A 22,830-nucleotide genomic window follows, 5' to 3' on the forward strand; every position below is an offset into this window, starting at 1 on the left:
TGAGATTAGCATAGGGTATGTGTTTTCTCATAGCTGCATCCTATGAGTTTCCCTCCAGCACCATCTACATCAGATACATGACGCTTAGGAGGTAGGACTGTTTTAGTGTTTTTGGTAAATAAGATTTTGTAATTAGGCCCATCATAATTGTCCGCACCAGGCCCACTGGGCTCTTAATCTGGCCCTGCCACTGAGTATATCTAAGTACCAGGAAATTACTTCATGGAAGGCATAGTTTAAAAGTGTAAGTTTTTCCATTTGATGTTGCGGTGGAAAAGCAGGCTTTTATAGTGTAGTGACAAAAAATGGTTTAAATACAAAATTGCTGCTTTTGGAAGACATAAAAAGTCCACATATATCAAACTACTAAGGCATTGTTCTAATTTCTGTCTCTCAATGCAAAGCGTACACGTGTCGTAATTCCTGCACAATTTGGCATTTATATCCCATGGTCACACAGCTCCAACTACTCTTCCACATCTTGGAGACATAGGAGTAAACTCATAGCCAAGACGTAAGTATAATAGCTGGTCTCCAATATTAAGTGCAGGTGCAGCAATTTACGACAACGTTTCTGCACATATGTAGCTCGTTAAGAGCTTAGCATTATACATTTTAGCTCAGCTGACTTTGGTTCTCACTCAGTTTATCAGCTCAGCCATGCATCTAAATCACGTTAGGAAGAATTGGAAACTATTTACTTTATGCAACACAAGCTAAAGGTAATTAAATACATTTTCAAAGTAAAAAAATAAAAATAAAATAAATACGTGTATACGTTTTAAATCAATTACATTGAACAGTTCCAATTTATCCAGATCTGTGGAGTTAAAGAATAGATGCTTCAAAGATATTTCAATAATTAAAACAAAAACTGTATATACTACAGGGCCTGTGCATGGATGTTTGGTTACACAGGCTAAGATGCATTTTTGCCAATCCCTACCCCCTAAAAAATGCATCTTCCCCTGTATGTTCTTAACCCCCCTTTGAATGTCTTACCCCCATTACTGTATCTTATACCCCAATTTCCCATTTGTGTGTCTTACATCCCCTTTGTGGATCTCTGACAACCCTTACCCTTGTGTATCTCTTACTCTCCCCCTTTGTGTGTCTGTTACTTCCTCTAAGCCCCTTTAAATGTCTCATATTTTCCACACATCTTTTATGCATCTTGTACTCCCCCCACAACCATTGTGTGTCTTTTAAAGCTCCCAGCTCCTTTGTGTGTGCCACTTTCTCCCCCCTAGATCTTCTGTGTGTCTATCTCCCCTGCAACTCTGTGTGTCTCTTTTGCCCCAGTTCCTTTGTCTCTTTCTCCTATTTCCCACCCCCTCTGTGCGTCCCTTTTCCCCCAGTCACTTTGTGTGTATTTTCCCCTTATGCAGCTCTCTGTGTGTCTCTTTTTCTTTCTTTCCCAAACCTACTGTGTGTCTTTGTCCCTCAAGCCCATTTTCTTTCTCTGTTTCTTCCCTTCCCAGCCACTCTCTGTGTCTCTTTTTGTCCTTCCTCAGCCCTTCTGTGTGTCTCATTCTCCATCCAGTCCCATCACTGTGTCTACTTCTTCTTCCAGTCCCTCTGTTTGTCTTTCCTCTGGACTTTCCTATATCTACTTCCCCTGCCCCTCTATGCATCTCTTATTCCCCCCCAGGCCCCTTTGTGTGTCTCTTATACTCCCACCCCCTTTCCATTTGTGGTCTATTTCTACCCCTCCCCTTTTGGAGTGCCTGTTTACCTGTAGAGTGGCTGCACGGATGATGATAGGGAATATTCTGTATCCTCTACCCAATCTGACAGGAAGCTTTGTGATTCTCCCAGTGAACACTTCCTGCCAGACCAGGTAGATGATACAGAAGATCTTCGTCAGCTCGGGCACACTACATGGGGTGAAGGGGGAGCCCTGTGCTGTGTGCCCACCTTCTGTTGGTCACCCAAGCATTGCAAACCCAAGGTGGCCACCTGTGGCTAGCTGACAACCACTTTGCAGACCATGAATGCATCTGTGACTAAGTGCCCTTTGCCGCTTGGTCCAGGAGAGGACTGCTTGCCAGCCTCCTCCCCTGTGACTATGACTCTTTGATGTATTTGGCTTTAAAGCCCCTATTCTACCTTCAGACAGACTATTTATGTAGGTTGCTTTATTTCTCTTATGTTTTAGTCACCCTGTACCCATTATAGGTGCAGGGTGTGTGCAATGTAATTGTTTATAGTGTGTGTGTGTACTGTGAAATGTATTGCCTGCTCTCCTGTACTGCTGAGGTTTGCTACCAACTAGGTGGATTTGGCTATGGAGCTTGTCTAGTGCCCTCTGTTGGTACCAACAGCAATATGCACTACCTGAATAGCAAGACTGGTTCATTTGAATATTCGGGTAGATTTGCATATTGCTAATTCTGCAGGCACGTGAGATATTTTCTGTTAAATATTGTCTCCCCCACCCCTTTCAAAATATGTCATTGTGTTATAATAAGTCACTGTATGTTGCCTGCTATGATTTGACTGTTTGTAATTTTATTGAGTTTTCACAGCAATGTTAATGTAATGACCATATGGGCTAGTCCCAAGTAAAATAAAGTTTTAGACAGTTCTTGTTGATCCCTCAAAATGTAGCCTTGTCTCATTATTGGAGGGAGCTGCTATAATCACACTGGGGATTGCTATGCTCTGCATACTCCCCTGAGCTTGAATCACTTAGCTCTTTTAAGAGCTTGTTCCTGATACACTCTCCTTGGAGGAGAGGTCTTCCCCACACAGTCCTGGATGCTACAGGTTCATACAGAGCTTGTTCTTGATACACTCTCCTTGGAGGAGAGGTCTTTCCCACACGGTCCTGGAGGACAGAAGCTGATCCAGGGTGGAAGGAAGACGGCAAGACTCGAGTCAAGGTACGGTGGTTGTGGAGTGTGCGGTGGTTATGGTGTCTGGCGCGGTGCTTGTGGTGCTCGACGCAAGCTAGGAAGCGTCCATTAACGGAAGGTTCCGTCACAGCATCTAACTAGGTTCTCGTGCTGCACTTCATGGAGATCTGCTGTGATGAAAAATATGCTAGATGTACCAAGTTATGCTCAGGCATAAGCCTGCAGGCTGTGCTAGTAAGTAACAGAGTTTATTTAGAGTTTTATTCAGTAATACGAACGAAATTGATTTTCTTTCTAGTGTTTTTTTTTTTTTGCCACCTAGTGAATCAATCCATAGTGCCATCTTACATGCTTTTCACAAGCTGTACCTTGGCTGCAAGGAAAGGGAACTGGTTTGGATGATGCAGCTATCTTCTAGCAGTTTAGAGTTTAGCTGTTCTACACAGGATGACCCAGAGTGTAAAGCATCTGTCTCCTGGGCAGAAAGCCACCACCCCTCCTTGTACATGATACAAGCAGAATATATCTTGCATAGAGGTCCTCATGTTGGCTTAAATAGAATAGAAAGACGAACATAATGATCTTTATACTTATTAAAAGTAAACAAGAAAAGCATGGGTTAAAGGAAAAGTCACGTCTGTTGTATTCCTTCTTCTTTGGATAATGATCTTTGGAATCATTCCCTACTAACAAACCTTTTTTCTTCCATGTAGTTTAGAGCCAAAGATCCCATCGTATTTCATCTAAAGCGCTCAACAGCTCCAAAAAGATATTAGACCTACCTTTAATCTGCCAGCTATTTCCTTCTGTCAAACTAAATAGGTTAAATATAATTTAAAAAAAACCATTTCAAAGAATTCATGTTTTTGCAGCTTTTTCCATGAAGTGTATCAAAAGATAGACGGAGTGGTGCTCCTTCGGCGGGTGCTCAACCCAACTGTAGGGCACAGTTAACACAGCTAGCATTTCAAAAATAGCTAGCATTTCAATTGTAAGGCACAGTTTACATAGCTAGCATTTCAAAAATGGCACGTACAGGCATGTTTTTGTAACATACACTGCATGGCACATCACAGAAAATATTAATATTTAGTATAAATTAACACATAGCTGAACACCCTTATGTCAGCAGTTGTAATGAATTGTGTCTTTAATAAATAAATCCATCTTATCACATATGCTTTTGTTTTGCAAACCACACATCATACACTCCACATGCTCCAATTAGATGGAGGTGCTGATTTTGAGGCAACTGGGTGGGAAAAGACAATAAATCTGTTTCTCATCTGAAACCAGGATGCTTCATCTTAATCTTAAAGTAGCTGGGTCTGGTGACAGAGTTTCCCTTTGTCATGTAAAGCTCGAGAAGTCTGTACAGTTTAACAGTGCTGTGAAACAGGTTGAATGTAGTAAAAATTAATGGCCGCAATAGCCTTGGCCTTGTCTACTGCGCCAAACATATAAATGAATAGATTGTCCTGTGTTCGCAAACTTATTTCCTGTGTTGTCAATCCCAAGCTCTCTTTAAATTCCACACTGTATCAACCCATGTCACATCTGGAAAGAAGAGCATGTATGTACATAGCAGCAGCACCTTTTAACCCTTCAAGGATCATTCAAATGTATTGCCAAGACTAAAATATGCAAGGACGGAGAATGCTCTAAGAAGAAAGCTCAAGATTCATGATATCAGTGGGACATTCTGATGCACGGTCACTTAATTGCCATAGACAGCTATATGACTGTGATGGCACCTGTCAACAATCGAAGAAATGCTGGTAGGACCTTCAAGCACCAACAATAAAATTTAGAAATATTAAACATAAGCAAAAATGTTTCTACTGTTTTGTGTGTAATGTTTAAAGACATCAGAACCAACGCAAATAGCCACTTTCCAATTAAAAATGATGTCAATTAAGAACTGCCAAATAATGAGTGCACTGTCAATAAAAATATTAACACAAGGTATCGACTATATATATAAAGTGCAAGAATATCCTGGACTCCTATCTGGTTATACTGATTGCTGAACACTGCTGCTCCTAAAAGTGTTCTAACCAGGGCTTCTTTGACACACCTTTCTTAGATGAAATACATTTTAACACACTGTATATGTTAAAGTTCATTGCATTTGAACATTACATATATTTTACTTTGAACCTTTCCTAGAACATCACATATTTAGATCCTTTCAGATTTACAAGGATGCGTTCTCATGCAGAGTTTAGGTGCCCTTTGTTTAATTCCCTTAGATGTATAATTGTCCTTCTGAAAATACATTCTCCAGAACTGGACACGTCATGGAAACCGTCTGCCCACCGCCTGGTCTCAATTAGGATTCAAGATTGCACATGTGCATGGAGAAGCTCTCATTCATTGGAATCTACCATGCTAAATGCTGCTTTCTGGGTTTTTAAGCGGTCAATGTGGATATTGCCAGGTTTACATTTTCCTAGGAGAACAGGCTACCAAACATAAAATGGTGAAGGAAGAAGAACAACATCACAGGAGAAAACCTATTAAGAATGGCATTATGAGCTACAGTTGGGTTCTCAAAAATGAAATATGGACTGCGTCTTGCCACAGAAAGGGCAGACGACTGGGAAAATGGTAATTCCTGTATTACCTTCTTGGCCAGTAATATCTCTTTGATGAAAAGCAAAGGATCCAATGATGCATCCAGTGAGTTGCAAGGAGTTTGGTTTCACCTGATCGTTAAAACAATGAGTTGCAATGGAATGCTGGTCTCCTACAAGCTGATTTCAACTAATCATGGATTTTGACTATGGACATGCATACTCCCCAAAGGATTTTAACTAATGACATACACACTCCCGAAAGTTACAATCACTAATTGTTTGAAAATGCAACAACTTTTCAAGAGGGTCAAGTCCATTCTTAAAAATGGTCAGGTCTTCAAGTATGAATCTTTTTTTTACTATTGCAATTCATCTTCACCCAAGCAATTTAAATGCCATATAATATCAGTAAAAAATATATTATGGCCTTTTTATTAAACTGATATAATGGGAAAAAAATAATTATTTTAAATAGTTTGATAAATCATCCTATGTATATATTAGAAGATTTTAAATAAAAAGTCCTGTCTTTAACTATTCATTTATTTTATCAATTGGGCCATTTTTGTCTTCTTTCTTGGCCTTGGCTTGCCTACCTTTGTTTACATTCATTGCATTATAAATTTAAATCTTGTCAAAAAAGTGCACTGAACAGCCATTTTCAAAAACAAACAAACAAAAAAATCACAATTGTTTTGGATAAAAAAAAAAGAAATTAAAGATGTGCACTTGACATCACTATGAACCAAAGAGTGAAAATAGGTGTAATTGTATCTATTATTACATTGTCAGAGTTTTTGTTTGCTTTGCAAGATATTTACAATATGGAAAGCAGGAGTGAGTATGAAACCATGATGTTTATATACTGAAACTACATATCCCACTGTATTCTGCCAGCAACACCCAGACATTATTTTATGTATGTATGATTACCTAAAAAATATACATCAATATCTGTCTAAAATTCTGGAGGAAAATAATGTCAGTGTGTAGCTGGAGATGAAGATAAATGGATAGAAACTCAACTCTATATCAGCTCTATCAACTGTAAAATCCCCAAACTACATCAAGAACAAAAAAAAACAACAAAAAAACAAAACAAACAACTAAACAACAAAATATGTTCCGTTGATATCCCTCTGTTAAATCCATGAGTCTATAAATAAGAAGAATAATGCAGATAACATCATGCAGGGTTTAGCTTCACTGTGAATTCTGAAATTACATTACAAAAAAACAAAACATTTAAAATAAACCACAAAAAAACAAAACAATGCATCTACTGCAATAAACAGAAGATCCACTGAAGAATCTATGCTGCACTACAAATAATGAAAGGTTACTTATAAAATTACAGATATGAGAAAAATATATTTGGCTTTCCAGCATGATACCGTAGAACAGATAGAACCAATTCATACATATTCCAAATACCCCACTGAAGCCTAGCTAGCAAAGTAGTAACAATGCAGTGCAGAGTAATAGATGCATCCTAAACTAATATATATGTTTACTCAGTAGCAGTGCACTGTCGGTTTGTTTATTTAACTTAAATAAAGAATATCCACTTCTGGAAACATTATATATATAAATGTATATTATTAACATATTCTTTTTTCTCTAAGTGATGCAATTCTTGGGCCTATATTATTCCACCATCTACTGTACAGCTGCAGAACGGCAGCCTCCGTCTTTATAAGACTTCAGTAGACAGAGGCAAGATTTTATTCAATTGATTACTATTTACCACAACACTTAGATATCACATTTATTTGTAAATAATTCAGCATTTCATTTTTTTTCGCAGAGACAAATCCCGGAACTGTTTTGCAAAGCCAAACACAAAACTATGTTACTCTGCAAAATGAATGATTAAAGAAAGGGAAAGATAAAAAAAGGATGTATCCCCAGGTGCTGAGGATCAGAGCAAATATATATCAATCATGAACTTTAAACAAGGCACTGACAATCAGAATGCCTCAATGTGTTCCGAAATCGTGTGCGAGGGAATAAATACATTTTATTAAGGTTTAGGGCATTTTGCTGTTGCTACTTCCAGCTATACTGGAGGGGCTATGAGAAATGAAACAAAACAAACAAAAAAAAAATATTCTGCCTTCGTTAACAGGCCACTGTATGTTAATTTGCAGTGTTCCCAACAGCTGCACAAAACTTTTTCCAACACTTTCCCCGGCAATTACTTAAACAATGAGGGGTCTCAAGACAAGTGTCATTTGGTCTCCATCAGACCTCTAGCCCTGGCTTCTGGTGAGAACCAGCCAAAATATGTGTTTGCAGTAGCTAAACCCAGACCTTCTAAATCACTTCCTAAACATCTCAGGATTGTGCATTTTCATTTCTAAACCATATCCCTCATTAAAATTAAATATCATGTAAATTGTAAATATCACAGACATAGGGCTTACAGCAAGCAACAGTACATGTAAAGATGTACTGACAATTTTTTTAAAATTTTTAAATTGCCAGCGGTATTATGCAATGTAGCACGGTCACACACAGGCAGACACACACACACAGTAAACACAACACACAATAACAGGTACCATTGCCCCTTGCTGTTATATTTTAACACAGTAAGAAATGTGGGCATTTTAGGATTTTATTCTATGGACACAATGTCACGGGAAATTGTGCAATTAATGATAAAAATGACACAATCCCCCAGAGAACTTTCATGCAAATGTATTTCACAGCATATTCCCAATGCATTTATTCGTACAGAAAACCACAGTTTCCCACGTACATCCCAGAATACACATTACTTCCAAGAGTCCATTCAAATCACCCAAGTAAGTAATTGTAAGACGTTGTAAAACAGATACAGTAAAACACTGCAGAATTAAGGGCTTAATTTGAAACATTCTGCGTAACCAGCTGTTATAAAATAAAAGAAGAATATAGAAGATAGAAAGAGAACGAAAGAAAAAGAAAAGTATTTATGGATATTCATGTGCATTGGCAAATTTAGAATATTTGGCTTTTAGTACATATAGATAAGTCTGTATGTTGGAATTAAACATTTCAAACATATTCTGTGGTCAATACTCAATCAATTTTGGTTTAGTGAATAAGCCCCTAAGTGATGTCTATACAGAGGTAACACAGTGGATTCACTCGTTGTGGAGTTACCAGAGCAGTGCATGTATGAGACATAGAAAATAGTGTCATACACAAACAATTCCCATTTGCCGAAATAATGTATACGAATGCATGGTATTAAAGACAGGACTTTATTTGTCCATAAACACATTAATGTTGGTTTAAGGTGTATAGAAAATATTAGCGAACCAAAACCAATGATGTTTTATAATGGAACTGGTTTATATCAGCACTAAATATTGTCATAATCACATTTTCAAGAACATATTTCTTTTTTTCTATTAAAAAAATCCTAATGTTTCATGTTTTAGCTCCTGATAGACCCTTCAGTCAAACATATGCTCATGGAGGTTTAAAGCAGTAAACATTTCAAATATTCTAGCGCCCAGGTCAGGACTCTCGCACACTGCATTCTGCACAGTCAATGTGTGTCCTACAAGATGATCAAATGATACTAGGTTTCTACAGACGTGTCCTAGTAAGTTCTTAAAGAAGGACTAGAGTCCTGTAGAAATTATTTCAATAAACACAGTAAATGAGAAACACATTTAAATCGAAAGAGGAAGCAAAGTAGTCATCTGCACAATTTCCTGGCAGATCAGTTGGAAAGGTATTTAAAACCATTAGATCTTTTCGTTACCCCCCCAAGAACGCAACACAAAGACAAAAAAAAATTATCTTTGAAGAGGCTCCCATATATTATTATTTCCAAGACTTCTGACCATCAAAGATTAAACAGAATTGACTAAATCTGTAACAGATTTTTTTTTCCCCTTTTATAATTTTTTACAGAAGTGGAGGTTGTAATTTGTAACAATACGAGAAAAGCTTGAAAAATGAAACATACAAAGCTGCTTAGCTTGCTCTATGTGATAAGAAAATATGTATGAGTAAATAAATAAATAAATAAAATAAAAAATAAAAAAGATTGAGCCTTATCAAGGTATGGCTGCATATATGGTTTTAGAATAAACACTGCACTATATATAAATATTTATTTATTTATTTCACTATTAGGAATGAGCATCCTATTTGTATACAGCAATGCTGTATCGAAAGCAGTGAATATCTGGCATACTTAAATATTATCTTATTAATCAATACTGAATGAATTATGAGGTTTTTTTTCTCTCTGTCTCACTATCTCTCTCTCTCTCTATATATATATATATTTCATATATAAATATATTTTAATGCTGATCGTAGATCAATCAACTGTGGAGTACTTTATAGAATATACATTCTTAAAACTTAGCAATTGTCAAAAGAAAGGAACTAAAATATAAATCTATCTATCTATCTATCTATCTGTCTGTCTGTCTGTCCATCTGTCCTTAACAATATGTTTATAGACAATAACGCAGTATAATAATAATTATTATTAAGAATGCACAAGTATTTCAATTATTTAAATATAATTTTCCTGTAATAAAACAAGAGATCTCTACATTCAATCTCTGTATTAAGTTTCACAGAATAAAAGTATCAGTAGTGTTGGAAAACCAATATCAGAAAAAAAATGTACTATCCATGGACTTTATCTGCACATATACCCTACTCTAAATGAACTAGTCTAGAGACAGACTTGTTAGTGGGAATTAGAAAAAAAGTGGGCAGTTAGTTTAATTGCAGGTTTCTCTATGTGATATAACTCATGCATATATTGATGCTAGATTATCTTAACCACTTAATTTCTGAACGGCCCTGAAACTGAACAGGGAATAATAGAATTATCAGCTTCAGGACAGTTATCAGATCAGTCAGCACCTTCTACTGAACTTTCATTTAACTTTAAAAAGAAAAAGCTGCATGAATTATAAAACACACGACAATGTCAGGGAAAAGAAACTCTGAACAATAAGCGGCCAAAAATCTGCTGTACCAGGATCCTCTCCATAATGGGGGTGTTAAAAGAAAGGAGTTCTCTCCAGAGAATGTCACACCTCAACAAATGAGCCATAAGGAATGAAATTAAAATATGACATCACGCGCAATGAGCGTACGACGTATGCAAGTCTAAAATGACTTCTTATCTTTCCATTGTGATGCAAGGAAAATGATGATTTTGTTACTGTAGCAAAAATTTGTTGTAAAATATCTTATCGATCAGCCGAAGGTACTTTTCAATGAAGGTTAACAATTAAAAAGTTACTATAGATGTCATTGCAGCTTTTACAATGAATTATATCATGAGTTGAATTTAGAATAGCCTTGATAGGGCAATCTTCAGATATTTTTGAGTATAAATCCAGATTTTACTCTGAGTTTATTGTTGGCTCTACAATGATCAATATCTACTTCCATATATTATAACTTACAATAAATGAACTAATAGAATGTTTATTGTGCAGGGCCCGAATTGAACACTTGAACAGAGGGTACACTATATGAAACGTTGGCTTATTTAAAATATAGCCAAAGGGTCTAGCAAATAAAACAAAACACAACCACGGCAAACATGAAAAACCTCCGAAATGCAATTTCATCGGAGAACACATGGCATACACATTAACTGCAAGATGCCTGGCACCATATCAAAAGCCATACAATGCAGAATCTGTGCCAGAACAATGCCCGTTACATAATAAACAAAAATCTGTTTGTAGATTGTGCGTTGCTTGCTTTAACATTATAGAATTAGCATCATTCACAAAACTCTCGGTTGCATTTCTGCGGTCCGCTACGCGCACTATACTATCAGAAAAACATGTCACTTATGCCCACAAAGGGATACATCTCAATATTCCAATATACCAAACAGCTTGCTAAATATTACCCTGTTCCCATGAACTGTGCTTTCTTTGTGCATATAAAACAAATTCTCCAATTAGCCAACAAAATTCTTAAGTACAAAACATAAAAAAACACTATGATAGTGCACTTTTAATTTAATAACTGCAGACAATCAGTTTGATACATCGCAGTTCCTTAAGAAAGACCTCATGAAAGATGGCTGGGCATTAAATAAAGCTTTTGTATATTATGGCTATTACTTATAGGAAACAAAATAGCAATATATTGATTTACATTAATATTATTTATTAAAAATAACATTGTTTTTTTATGCTAGGATTAAACATTAACACTCTCATCTGTATTTTGTAGTTTAATTTTGTGACTTATTTTCACTATGGGCACAATAACACATATATAAAAAAAACTTTTTTAAGGTCACGAGATGGAATTTGAAAGAAGAACAAAACTATAAATTTGAATCACTCGTGAAAGGTTTCAGGTAGAGTGGCAACAAATTGGATTATTTATTTCTAAAATATTGCTTAAGTTAAACAAATATACAGAACTATATAACACAATCAGCAATCGTAAGCAAACACATTTTGGTGTACATATTACTATGTTTAAAGTGATAAGACAATAGGTGACAACTTGAGATCAATGGCCCAGGATTTACTGAGCTCAAGGGCCTAACTCACCCTTTTGGCCTAATGTCCCAAAACTAGTGCAGGTGCCAAGTATCTATGAGTATACGTATAGGGGGGTTTAAATCTAAAAGCAAAAAAACACTGATCACGATACATTCTTAAGCAAATAATATCTATTCCTTTTATGTTTTGGTACTTCCTAAATTCAAACACTTTGTTTCTGTCTTAAGTGCAAGCCACATTTTTTTTTTTAAATAGCTTAAAATCCATTTTATTTCCTATGGCACATACCAAAAGGAAACTCGAGTTCCAGATGGTAAGGTTAAACCTGCTCCTGGAGGTACCGAATACCACACATATTTCTCCAAACAGGCGTTTGTCTACTGAATGAGAAAAATATATCCCTAATCACAGCAGAAAAATAAACAGTAATAACATTCTAAAACGACATACATGCATGTAGACAAATGCATTACTAATCTTCTACTCCAAGCATTTTAAACAGGCTTCTCTTTTCTATTCAGTCGCATTTCTCTTCTATTCCCCCAGCCTGTCTGTCAGCTGTTTATTTAGACTCACTGACAAGTCCTTCAGGTTACTAAAGTACAATAATGATCTGGAAAACCTCATATCCTTTACAAGCGTAGTGAATAAAACAGAGACAATGATAAAAACACACAAAGGCACCCAATACAGCACTTTGAACTACAAAAACTGGCTGAAGAAAAAAAAAAATGAAAAAAAAAAAAATCTAAACTTATCAGAAAAATTTATGAAATGCACAATGTGATAAAAAATAAAATAAAATAAATACAAAACAATATATTTTGAAGTTGAAACTTTTAAGTTGTTAGAATAGAAAGCGATACAAATTTAAAAAACAAAAAAAAAACAAATGCATAAACACTTGAACAAACACACACGCAGGAGAAGAAATGTGATGCAGACGTGCAGCTAAAAGATGTGTCTGAGTTTACGGAAACAAAATATGAGCACGTACATTTCGAAGTGTAATGCTTGAATGTGTGTAACATGCATATATACACATTGTATTTATATGCATAAAGTCAAAAGAATAGTTCTAAACACAGAAACAAAAGAGCATTCAGAAATACTGGAATTATATTATCCACCACCCTGGGAAAAGCTCTTCTCACAGGGACCTGACTAGTTCATGTGATGCACATTCCAGCGACAACAAAACTTGTCAAAATTACACCTTTAATTGCAGACTTAGCTTACCGCTTTTCCATTATAGTAGTACATCAAAGAGTTTCCACCCAGTCCCGGGATGGGGTATGCGCAATACATAGTCTCAGATTCTTTTTTTCTCCTCAGAACCACTCTTAACAACTTTTATTTCAAAACTCGCTGTCCCTTTTTTCACAACAATTCCTTCACTTGCATTTTCCCATATGGCCAGGCCAAGCATGGTGAATATGCAAAGCAGGGAGAGACCATTCCTGACGTTGGGGAAGGGGGGAGGTGGCTAGGACTCTTCTGTCAGACAGCTAACTTTCCACAGAGAAACTGGAAATCATCCCAGCACTGAGTTAGATGTAATTCCTAGTGCATACGAGAGAGAAATTCAACTTTTCCATGTTTTCGTTACACCGGCTCCTTAGGTTGTGCACACACACATCAAAAAAAAAAAAGCCTTATGGAAAAAACAGCTGAGTCTGAAGACAAAACTTTTTTTTTTTTTTTTTTTTTTTTTACTCTGGAAGGCTTCTTTTAAAAATAAAAAAAAAATACAAGAAAAAAAACCAAACAACTTGAAGGTCCACATATTTATAAAGTCGTGCTTGTTCTTTTCCTCGTATTGCAGTGATTCTAATAAACCTACTTGAATGTAATTTTCAAATTCTTCGTTTTTTTTTTTTTTTTTTTATTGTGAATTAATCTATTTTTTCTCCCCCCCCCCCCTTTTAAAATTTCCACTTAACTGCCTTGGGGTAAAAGTAGGAGAGGGTCCATTATTGTGCAGAATACAAATGCAGTTAATTGACTCCCCCTCTCTCTCTCTCTCTCTCCCTCTCTCTCTCCCTCTTTCTTTTTTTTGTTTTAATTTGATTAAAAAGCGAGTGGCAGGAAGGGAATCGTATGATGCACATCTAATAACTCTACCATCTGTCTCTGCTGCTGGCTCGCTCCCAGCATTGTACGCAGCTGCCTGGGAACGAGCTCAGAAAGAGGAGGGGAAAATATATATATAAAAAAAATAAATAAAAAATACATACGGTTCTGACCTAGCTAAAAAGGGAAGGAGTAATGTGTTTTTTTTGTTTTTTTTTATATATATATTATTTTTAGGGTTTTGTTTTTTTTTCTCCTTTGACTGCTTGGTCAACAACTGACAAAAAATTTACCAGGCATCAAATTGCAACATTGCTGTAAACATTATTCTCCCCCCCCCCTTCCCTACACATACACCATAAGCTTCTTTTTTCCCTTTAATAGGGGTCTGCTCACTTTCACTTATTCTCACCAGTTCTTCGTTTAACCAAGGGAGAAAGAAATTATACACGTGTATATATATCTATATATCTAACTAACTATATATATATATATATATATATAGAGAGAGAGAGAGAGAGAGAGAGAGAAAGAGAGAGATACTCATGTATAATATATAACTAATATAAATAAGATTAGTGCTATATTTAAATTACAACTGTATTTAAAATAGGGACACATTTTACCTATTACATAGTTAATGTCTTAATCGGTAGAGGCATGTAATGTGTTAATGGGTAATCAGTGCTGGAATTCACAAAACAATATTACTTGTAAAAGGGTAAAACATCAAGTGCTAAATATTGTATAATAGATTGTTCAATACCTTTTTTCACTATATAACACACAATGTGTGTGTGTGTGTGTGTGTATTTCTGTGTGTGTGTATACACACTATATATTTTAACATATGCAAAAAATAATAATCTGTGCTTGACAAGCAAATACTAAGTTTTTTTTGTTTGGTTTGGTAATGGTTTAATAATGCTGACAGATAGTAGATATGTATTTGTCTCTGTCTGTTCTTCCGTCCATCCATCTGTCCATCCATCCATCCCTCCGTGAATCTACCCATGCACAAACACATATGCACATTTCAGGATTACATATTTGCACAACAGTCAGAAACGAAGCACCACGATAGGATTTTGATGGCACGGAGCTCGCAAGGAATATATGTTGCTGTATTCACTAATGAATCTTTCACAACGTAAAGTGGGAAGATTGGAGGCCTTTATATTCTTGACACACTACCAACTAACCTAAAAAAAAAAAAAAAAAAAAAAAAGGATGGGGCTATCTTGTGCTTGCCAAATTCAGAGCATCACAGGAAAGGAGGACTCCTGGGAACTGATCCCAAATGAAACTAAATCATTTGCATATGCCGAAGCAAATGCCATCCGAGCGTATAGCTATTCTCCGCGAATCACTTTAATAATTCAGAGCACCTACTTTCTTACAAGTCAACACGGTAGGGAAACATACAGCGAGCACACAGTGGGAAATACTGGGGTTTATGTCAGGCAAAAGTTTTATGTTTGTGGGTAGAACTTCTCTTCACTCCCCCCAAATACACACACACACACACACACACACCATCTTACTCGACAAACGAACCGGGAGAGGCAGAGGTTTATCTAACTCTTTTGCTCTGCATTTATTGGGAAAGTCCCCGGGGCTTTGGGTAAACAGTACATGAATTATAATCACACATTTCATTCCAATTTCATGCTTTGCAGAGTTTTTTCTCATTAGATTTGGTTGTCTGTCTGACAGGATCACATTCACAACCTTTAAACCACCCTGTGTGCCCTATACAACCAGACCAAGTGCCTGAACAACAACAGGTCACTGTGTAAGACATCACCTGCTCCGGAGGAAATGGAGAGATATGTACACAAGAAGCATGCGTGGGTCGGTGTTTGGAAATGCAGTGAGGCTTATTCGCTAAACTGGAAAATTTGGAGAAAAAAGAATTGCTAATTTTACGTCACTGTATAATTCTTCCTATTTAGTAAATAAGTTTTGAACGCAGGGCTTAGTCTTCACTAACACACAAAGGGTTTAAACTACTGTTGCTAAGAGGTCAACAAGAGTGATAATAACATAATGTATTAATTACACTTTATATAAAATATGCAACACCACACAGTAAAGTTTGGTTTTACAGTAATTCGTAGAAAACACCAAATGTGCTCCAATTACCTTAAATATCACCCCTGCCATTGGTACGTGGGCACTACACCAATGTCTCCTTATACACACAAATACATATTTATAGGTACACAGATATATCTATATATATATATATATATATATATATATATATATATATATATATATATATATATATTCACAAAAGGCACGCATATATTGGCACACATACACAAAAACACCTCAAATAGATTGATCAAAGAGTTGGAATGGCACATGCGCAGACATATAAAAAAGCTAATATAAGTTTGAAGCACACTCTAAGTAACCCAAGGTTTTCTGTTATACAAAACACAGAAAATCACATGAGACACTACTGTCCAGCTGTGAAAAAGATGTCAAAAGGATATCCATATTAATAAAATGAGCTATATTTGTTACCAATAAAATATGCGTAAAACATTAGGCTGTGGCAAGGGGGCAGATTGAATATGCAGCACCAGTAATGACTCCTTATGCGTTTTGCACATTAACAGTGCTTAATCATAGGCATTTCAGACGCTCTGTATTTCATCTACCCCCACTGCCACTGCTGAATGTTTCCTACACAGCTTAATGGCATTGAATACATCAAAATAACCCATTTTGGGTGCCATCCAAAAAGACAAGACAAGTATAAATGATAATAAAAATGAAGCAATCATGGGTCTCGGTAAAAAGGTGAATTTATAAAATGTCAAAATCAAATCAAATGTGGGTTTTCATGGTTTACTGGTTCAGCTTTCTAGTAGTCAAAACCTGCGTCAATAAATATAATACATACACGTTATACGTAAACTAAAGACACTTCTGTTCACGTCTCAGGGACTACTTTACATCAATGCAAGCAGCATTGCCTACAAGAGGGTTCCCCAATTTGGCCCTCTAGCTATTGTTAGGTCTCTTTCCCATTACTCTGCTATTAGCAGGCAGATACATAAGATATACCTTTCAACATTTACAAATGGACAAAGAGGGAGATTTTCATTTTAGGGGTGTGAGGGTGTGTGTGTGTGGCTGAGGCCAGAGGTGGAGTTGTTTCGAGAAATTGTAGGTTACTTATAACAATTTATGCAACTAAAATGTAATTTTAGAAAATGAACAGTGTATCTTATCTCCAAACACATGTTGTAGTTTAACTACACATAGTACTGCTGTGGAGCTCGGATATACAGTCAGATACACCAAGAATACTGAGCTGCTATAAAAAAGGGCCATTTGGATATAAAAGAGGGATTTGGACCCAAATAAAGCACTATTCCTCCTAAATAGGAACACTTGGGAGATATACATAAGGGAAATGTAATTGAACGTCAGTGCCAAAGTTAATCTCTCCAGATCAATATGTGTGTAAACATAGTTAAAAATGGTTCAGAACTGCCTTTTAACGAACCTACAAACAAACAAAAATAGACATAATTATGCATGTCTAACCCAGCATCTATATAAAATGTTTTAAATGTAAGTTCCTACATTGTTGGAGGTTGTCTGATTTTGTCCCCCTCAACTGACAATGGACTGACTATGTACATAAGAAGATCAACGCATTTTGCGTCTAAGACAGACTCTTTCTCAACAGGCCCGCTGTCTGGATTCCTCTTCTTAGATGTCTAAAGTGGAATTTCCCCTTCAGTTGCAGCCCTGTTTAAATGAAATCCATTGGTTGAGGGCTCTCAGAAAATGTATTCCTCCAAACACGAGCAAAATTTAAGTCACCGATTCAGAACTAGCAACTTCCACATTAGTGATATCTGAAAAGGAGGCCACACTAGAGATGCCAAAAGGGAACATGTAAGAGTCAAACCATGGTTTGACTAAATAAGGTGGGATGGCTGTAGGGCACTTTTGCCACCATAAGCACTACAGCCAGTTGTAGTGGTTATAGTGCCTAGATACTATGTGTACAACATGGGATCAATTACCAAACATATGACTAAAAAGACTTGTGCACAGCAGAAATATTGAGTTTGCCTGAATCGAATCATCCAGAAAAATTGTGTTTATCACAGTTATGAAATTCAGACGACCCACTGATAACCCAAAATTTAGATAAATCATAACTTTTTTTGTAAATCATAAGTATATGAGTCACCAACAGAATAAGACAGAGCTGATCATTTCAGATTGATCAATGCTTAGGCTATCTACTGACAGTTGAGTATGAAGAAAATGTAACTGGCTTGACTAAAGCTTAACGGGCTCACTACTCCTACACTGTAATATAAAATCAATGGAATCATGCGATTGGCTACAACATTCCGCCAGTCCCTCCCACACTCATAATGCAGAAGCTAACTTTTTGGGGATATTTTCACTTTAATTTGAAGCCTGGAAGCCTGGGGAACGATAAAAAAAAAAAAAGATCAACCTAACTCTCCTCCATTTGTAACAACCTCTCAATTGTGACATTAACAGTATCGGACTTGAAATCTCCACCTCGAGCAAATATTCTGGCTTTATTACATAAGTCAACTGAAAGCTGATATGACATTTTACTACACTTGCAATGGCAAGCTGCTATGTTAATAGGCCTGAGCAGTGTAAGTTGATTGCAGTGTAAGCTATATCTTTCAATATGGTCCATATGCACCTCCCATCATGCCGGGCTGAAACCAGGACAGAGGTGGAAATGGATGGATCAGAGATGTGATAGACCAATGTTGCAATGTGCATCACTGGTAATCAGTGGTGTAGCGAGTAGGTAAAGCAGTAACGAATGGCATTGTAGCCTATATAAGAGTGCTTTCAGTTCTGTTTATAGCTGCCTGTGACCAGTGACACAAAGTCCATGACTAGTTAACCAACATAAATGCCACTGGCATGCCCACGCTCTTAGCTAGGCCTAACTGCCTTCTTCCCATCCCAAAGTCATATCTCCAAGTGTTTAGAAGAATGGGATTATGACCCCTGATCTTGAAAGTTGATAATCTAGCAATAATTGACAGAAACAGACATTTGAATGGGGGGGGGAAATCAGATTGTAGGACTGTGCTGTGACAGCAAAGAACAGGTTACATTCTTTTATCAATGCATAAACTCCTGCCCTTAGAAAGCCACAGTACTTTCTGAAGAAAATTCATCCGTGTATCTGTGATTGTGTGTCAGTGTTTGTTTATCTGTGTGTGTATCTGATAAATAAAAAATATAGTTAAATAAAATGTAGACTTTGACAATACTTTGTTCTGGAGGGCCTCCTCCTTGGCATTCTGTCAGCCATTTTTAAAAGTGCTGCCCCGTTCTATTATTGAACATACTATGTAGAGATGGAGAAACGTGGGAGATTTGTTCAATATCTAATTTTTGGCAATTTATTAAGTCTGTCAGGTGTTTCCATCTGTTGCTTCTATTGCTTCCTGCCATATTTGAATACACATTTTTTTCCAGCGATGCAATGCATTTATTAGTATCTCCACCACTTTTTCTGACAGAAAGTATTCTGCTTCACTTCTCTTTTTTTTTCACAACTCTAAATCTGTCGGTCTTCTGAAATTGGAGGTGTGTAAAGGGAGGTATGTAGCGAGGATGGGTGGGGGGGTTCTTCAAGAATACAATGCCAGTGATGCAAGTTGCATGACTGGCGACTCCCATAATGGGTGCTTGACACACCTTTTTATGCCCACTTACTGAAGAGGCATTTCAAGCTTGACAAGAGGACAGACAGACCCACGATTAATCATTAATTTTTAGGGCACTTTATTAAAAAATGATTCAAATAAATACTGAGTGCAGCCATCTTTTTTTCAGAACACTTATGTAAATATCCTCCAAGGGTTCTGATTTTCCTTTTCCAACTTATTCACTTATGGGGTGTGCTTGTTTCCAGAAATTCTATAATTTGAACAGTATCAGACAGACTTATTTATAAACGTTCACTATTATTAAAGTAATTTCCAGCAAACTTTCCAGCTTAATAAATGTTTCCCAAGTACTGACTACACAATGTAATAGATATCTAGTTATAGCACCTGACTGCACCTGCCATACCTCCCATGTAATTAAGGTTATGATATAAAACCAAAGTCAAACCAAAATCTTTTTTTTTTTTTTTTTTTAGTACAGGGTCTCTTTAATGAGTCTCACTTTTAAATAATTCCAGCCTCTAAGTTTTATTATATAACAGCCACAGTTTAAAACCATTTTCCTTAATGTGTGCAATCCTTCTTGGCGCACTGGGAGCTGCGGCCAATATATAAACTACAGACAAATAAAACCTAAACCAGACAAATTAGGTAAAAATGATGTCTGGCACATGCAAAACCAGTAGAACAGTTCTACCTCTGTGCTGACAATGTTCCAGAAAAGAAGTTCATACGACCTTGTGAGTACGCTAAATGGGCAGCTTAGCAGCTGATCCTATAATATAAATACAGAAAGGACCATGTCTGATTTATTTACCAGAGGTTCATGGAAGGAGGGTATTGGCGGTTTGTATAGTGACTGTGTGATATTATTATTCATTTTTGTTTCTTTTTTTTTAAATTTTTTTTAAGTGAAAATATGCCAATGCAATGTTACATTTGTTTTTTAATTAAATTAAAGCAATATTATATGCCTCGACAGATTAAAAAAAAAAAAGTTGCCTTACAAAATGTAGTTTATTATGATCATTAGTTGTTGTGTATGGCAAACAGAACCCTTTTCATGTTTAGTGGAATATTGAAAACATAAACCACCAAACACATGATGAATGTGCGCCTTAGTTATAGTGCTCATTAATAATGTCTGGTATACATAGTAGCCTAACCATAGGCAAGTATACTTTTTTTCCCCTCATAAGCGTGCAGAACCTTGCAATAATTTACAGACTTTATTAATGAATGGGGAAGGATGTGTGGAATAACATTTACCTTAGAAAGTCAGACATTTGCGTAGTAAAGTACCAGAGATGCTTATGTTGTGTGTTAGCTATGTGAATGCAGTCTCCTGTTCTGTTAAGCTGTGAAAACCCACCTGCCTTAGTTATGCCAGATACCCAACCAGCCCCTACATTAACACTTTTGCAGCCAGGAAATGGGATAAAGAGCTGAACTGTGTTCATTTCTCCCAAAAATGTGCTAAACCATTTGCCTTAAATATTGTGTTTCACTTCTGCTCATTGGAGTGGTCTGGGTGCCAACTCCCACTACTCCTAACCCTGGCAGTGTAATTATTGCAGTTTTTTATAAACTGCAATAATTACCTTGCAGGGTTAACTCCACCTCTAGTGGCTGTCTACTAGACAGAGACTAGAGGTCACTTCCTGATTTCTAGCAAGGATTTTCCTTGCTAGAGCGTCGCTGGACGTCCTCACACTGTGTGAGGACCTCAAGCGCCGCTCATTTCCCCATAGGAAAGCATTGAAACTATTTTTCAATGCTTTCCTATGGGGAGCGCTAATGCGCATGTGCGGCATTGCCGCGCATGCGCATTAGGTCTCCTTGGCCGGTGGGTGGGATCAGTCTCGCCCACCGGCCGACGGAATCAGAGGGAGGAGCAGTGCACAGGAGGAAGCAGTGACGAGGGACATCGTCGCTGCCTCAGGTAAGTTACTGAAGGGGTTTTTTACCCCTTCAGTAACCGGGGATTGGGGGGTGAGAGGGAGAGGGTACCTCCAGTGCCAGGAAAACGGATTGTTTTCCTGGCACTGGAATTTCCATTTAAACAAATGTATAATTTAACTTTGCACAATGCAATATATATATATATATATATATATATATATATATATATATATATATATATATACATATATAGTGCATTATATATATTGCATTGTATAAAATTCAATTAAATTATATATATATATAAAATCAGGCTATAATCTGGAGTTGCTTGAGAATCCTCAAAATATTTGCCTTACAATTGCCCATTGTGAATAATCTTTATAATAGCTGGGTACTTGTGAAATTGTAATGATTTAATACTAGAATTACTAAACCCTAAATTGCCTTCACTATAAGCCTTCAACTAAAGCATTGAGCTGTAACGTATGAAAGGCAACATATTTATCAATATTGCTACTCCCACTGGAATTCCCCAGAAAGCTACCATTAATTAACATTTAATTTGTTTATTATTATTTTTATAAACTATATTACATGTGGACTTGTGCTTGTGGAGAATATGACTGAAGTTATCTGTTTATTTAGCATTATTGGCTACCAGAGAAACAACCAGGACTAGTCAACAGGTGCCCAAATCGGGAAGGTTCCACCACTTTATTGGAACAGTACTACCATATGGAATACTTGGGCAGTATAAAACCTTGAAACACAGGGTTAAACTAGTTCTAAATTAACTCTAAGATCCCAAGAGAGGCATGTCCACTGATTTCATATGTTTACTGAGAGTGTAGTGGATGCATGGAATAGCCTTCCAGTTGAAGTGGTAGAGGTTAACACAGTAAAGGAGTTTAAGCATGCGTGGGATAGGCATAAGGAAATCCTAGCTATAAGAGGGACTAATGAAAGTATTTAGAAAATTGGGCAGACTAGATGAGCCGAATGGTTCTTATCTGCCGTCACATTCTATGTTTCTATGTTTCTATGAATATTCTGTATTCTATTTGTACAGAGCTACAGAATACGTTGGTGCTCATGGTGTTTTTCCAGTTTAAGTTGCACAAAGCCAAAGACAGGCATCATAATTCACATGGTGTGCTGTACCTGTAATATATGAGTACTGCGTATAATTTATACTATG

General features: G+C 36.6%; 1 protein-coding gene across 17 annotated transcripts in view; it reads right to left on the reverse strand.

The window, feature by feature from the left end:
- Positions 1-22,830, reverse strand: part of TCF4 (transcription factor 4) — a 322,114-nt gene that overhangs the window by 81,431 nt on the left and 217,853 nt on the right. For 4 of the 17 annotated variants that reach the window (XM_063453927.1, XM_063453925.1, XM_063453926.1 and 1 more), the window contains exon 1: positions 13,183-13,518. The exons of the other annotated variants lie outside the window; for them this stretch is intronic. In XM_063453927.1, coding sequence (XP_063309997.1) covers positions 13,183-13,251 — 69 coding nt within the window. In that variant the 5' untranslated portion in view covers positions 13,252-13,518. Of the gene's footprint in view, positions 1-13,182; positions 13,519-22,830 lie in introns of those variants that run through there. 17 annotated transcript variants of the gene reach the window in all.

This window comes from Pelobates fuscus, chromosome 5, assembly GCF_036172605.1.
Source record: "Pelobates fuscus isolate aPelFus1 chromosome 5, aPelFus1.pri, whole genome shotgun sequence".
Lineage (NCBI taxonomy): Eukaryota > Metazoa > Chordata > Amphibia > Anura > Pelobatidae > Pelobates > Pelobates fuscus.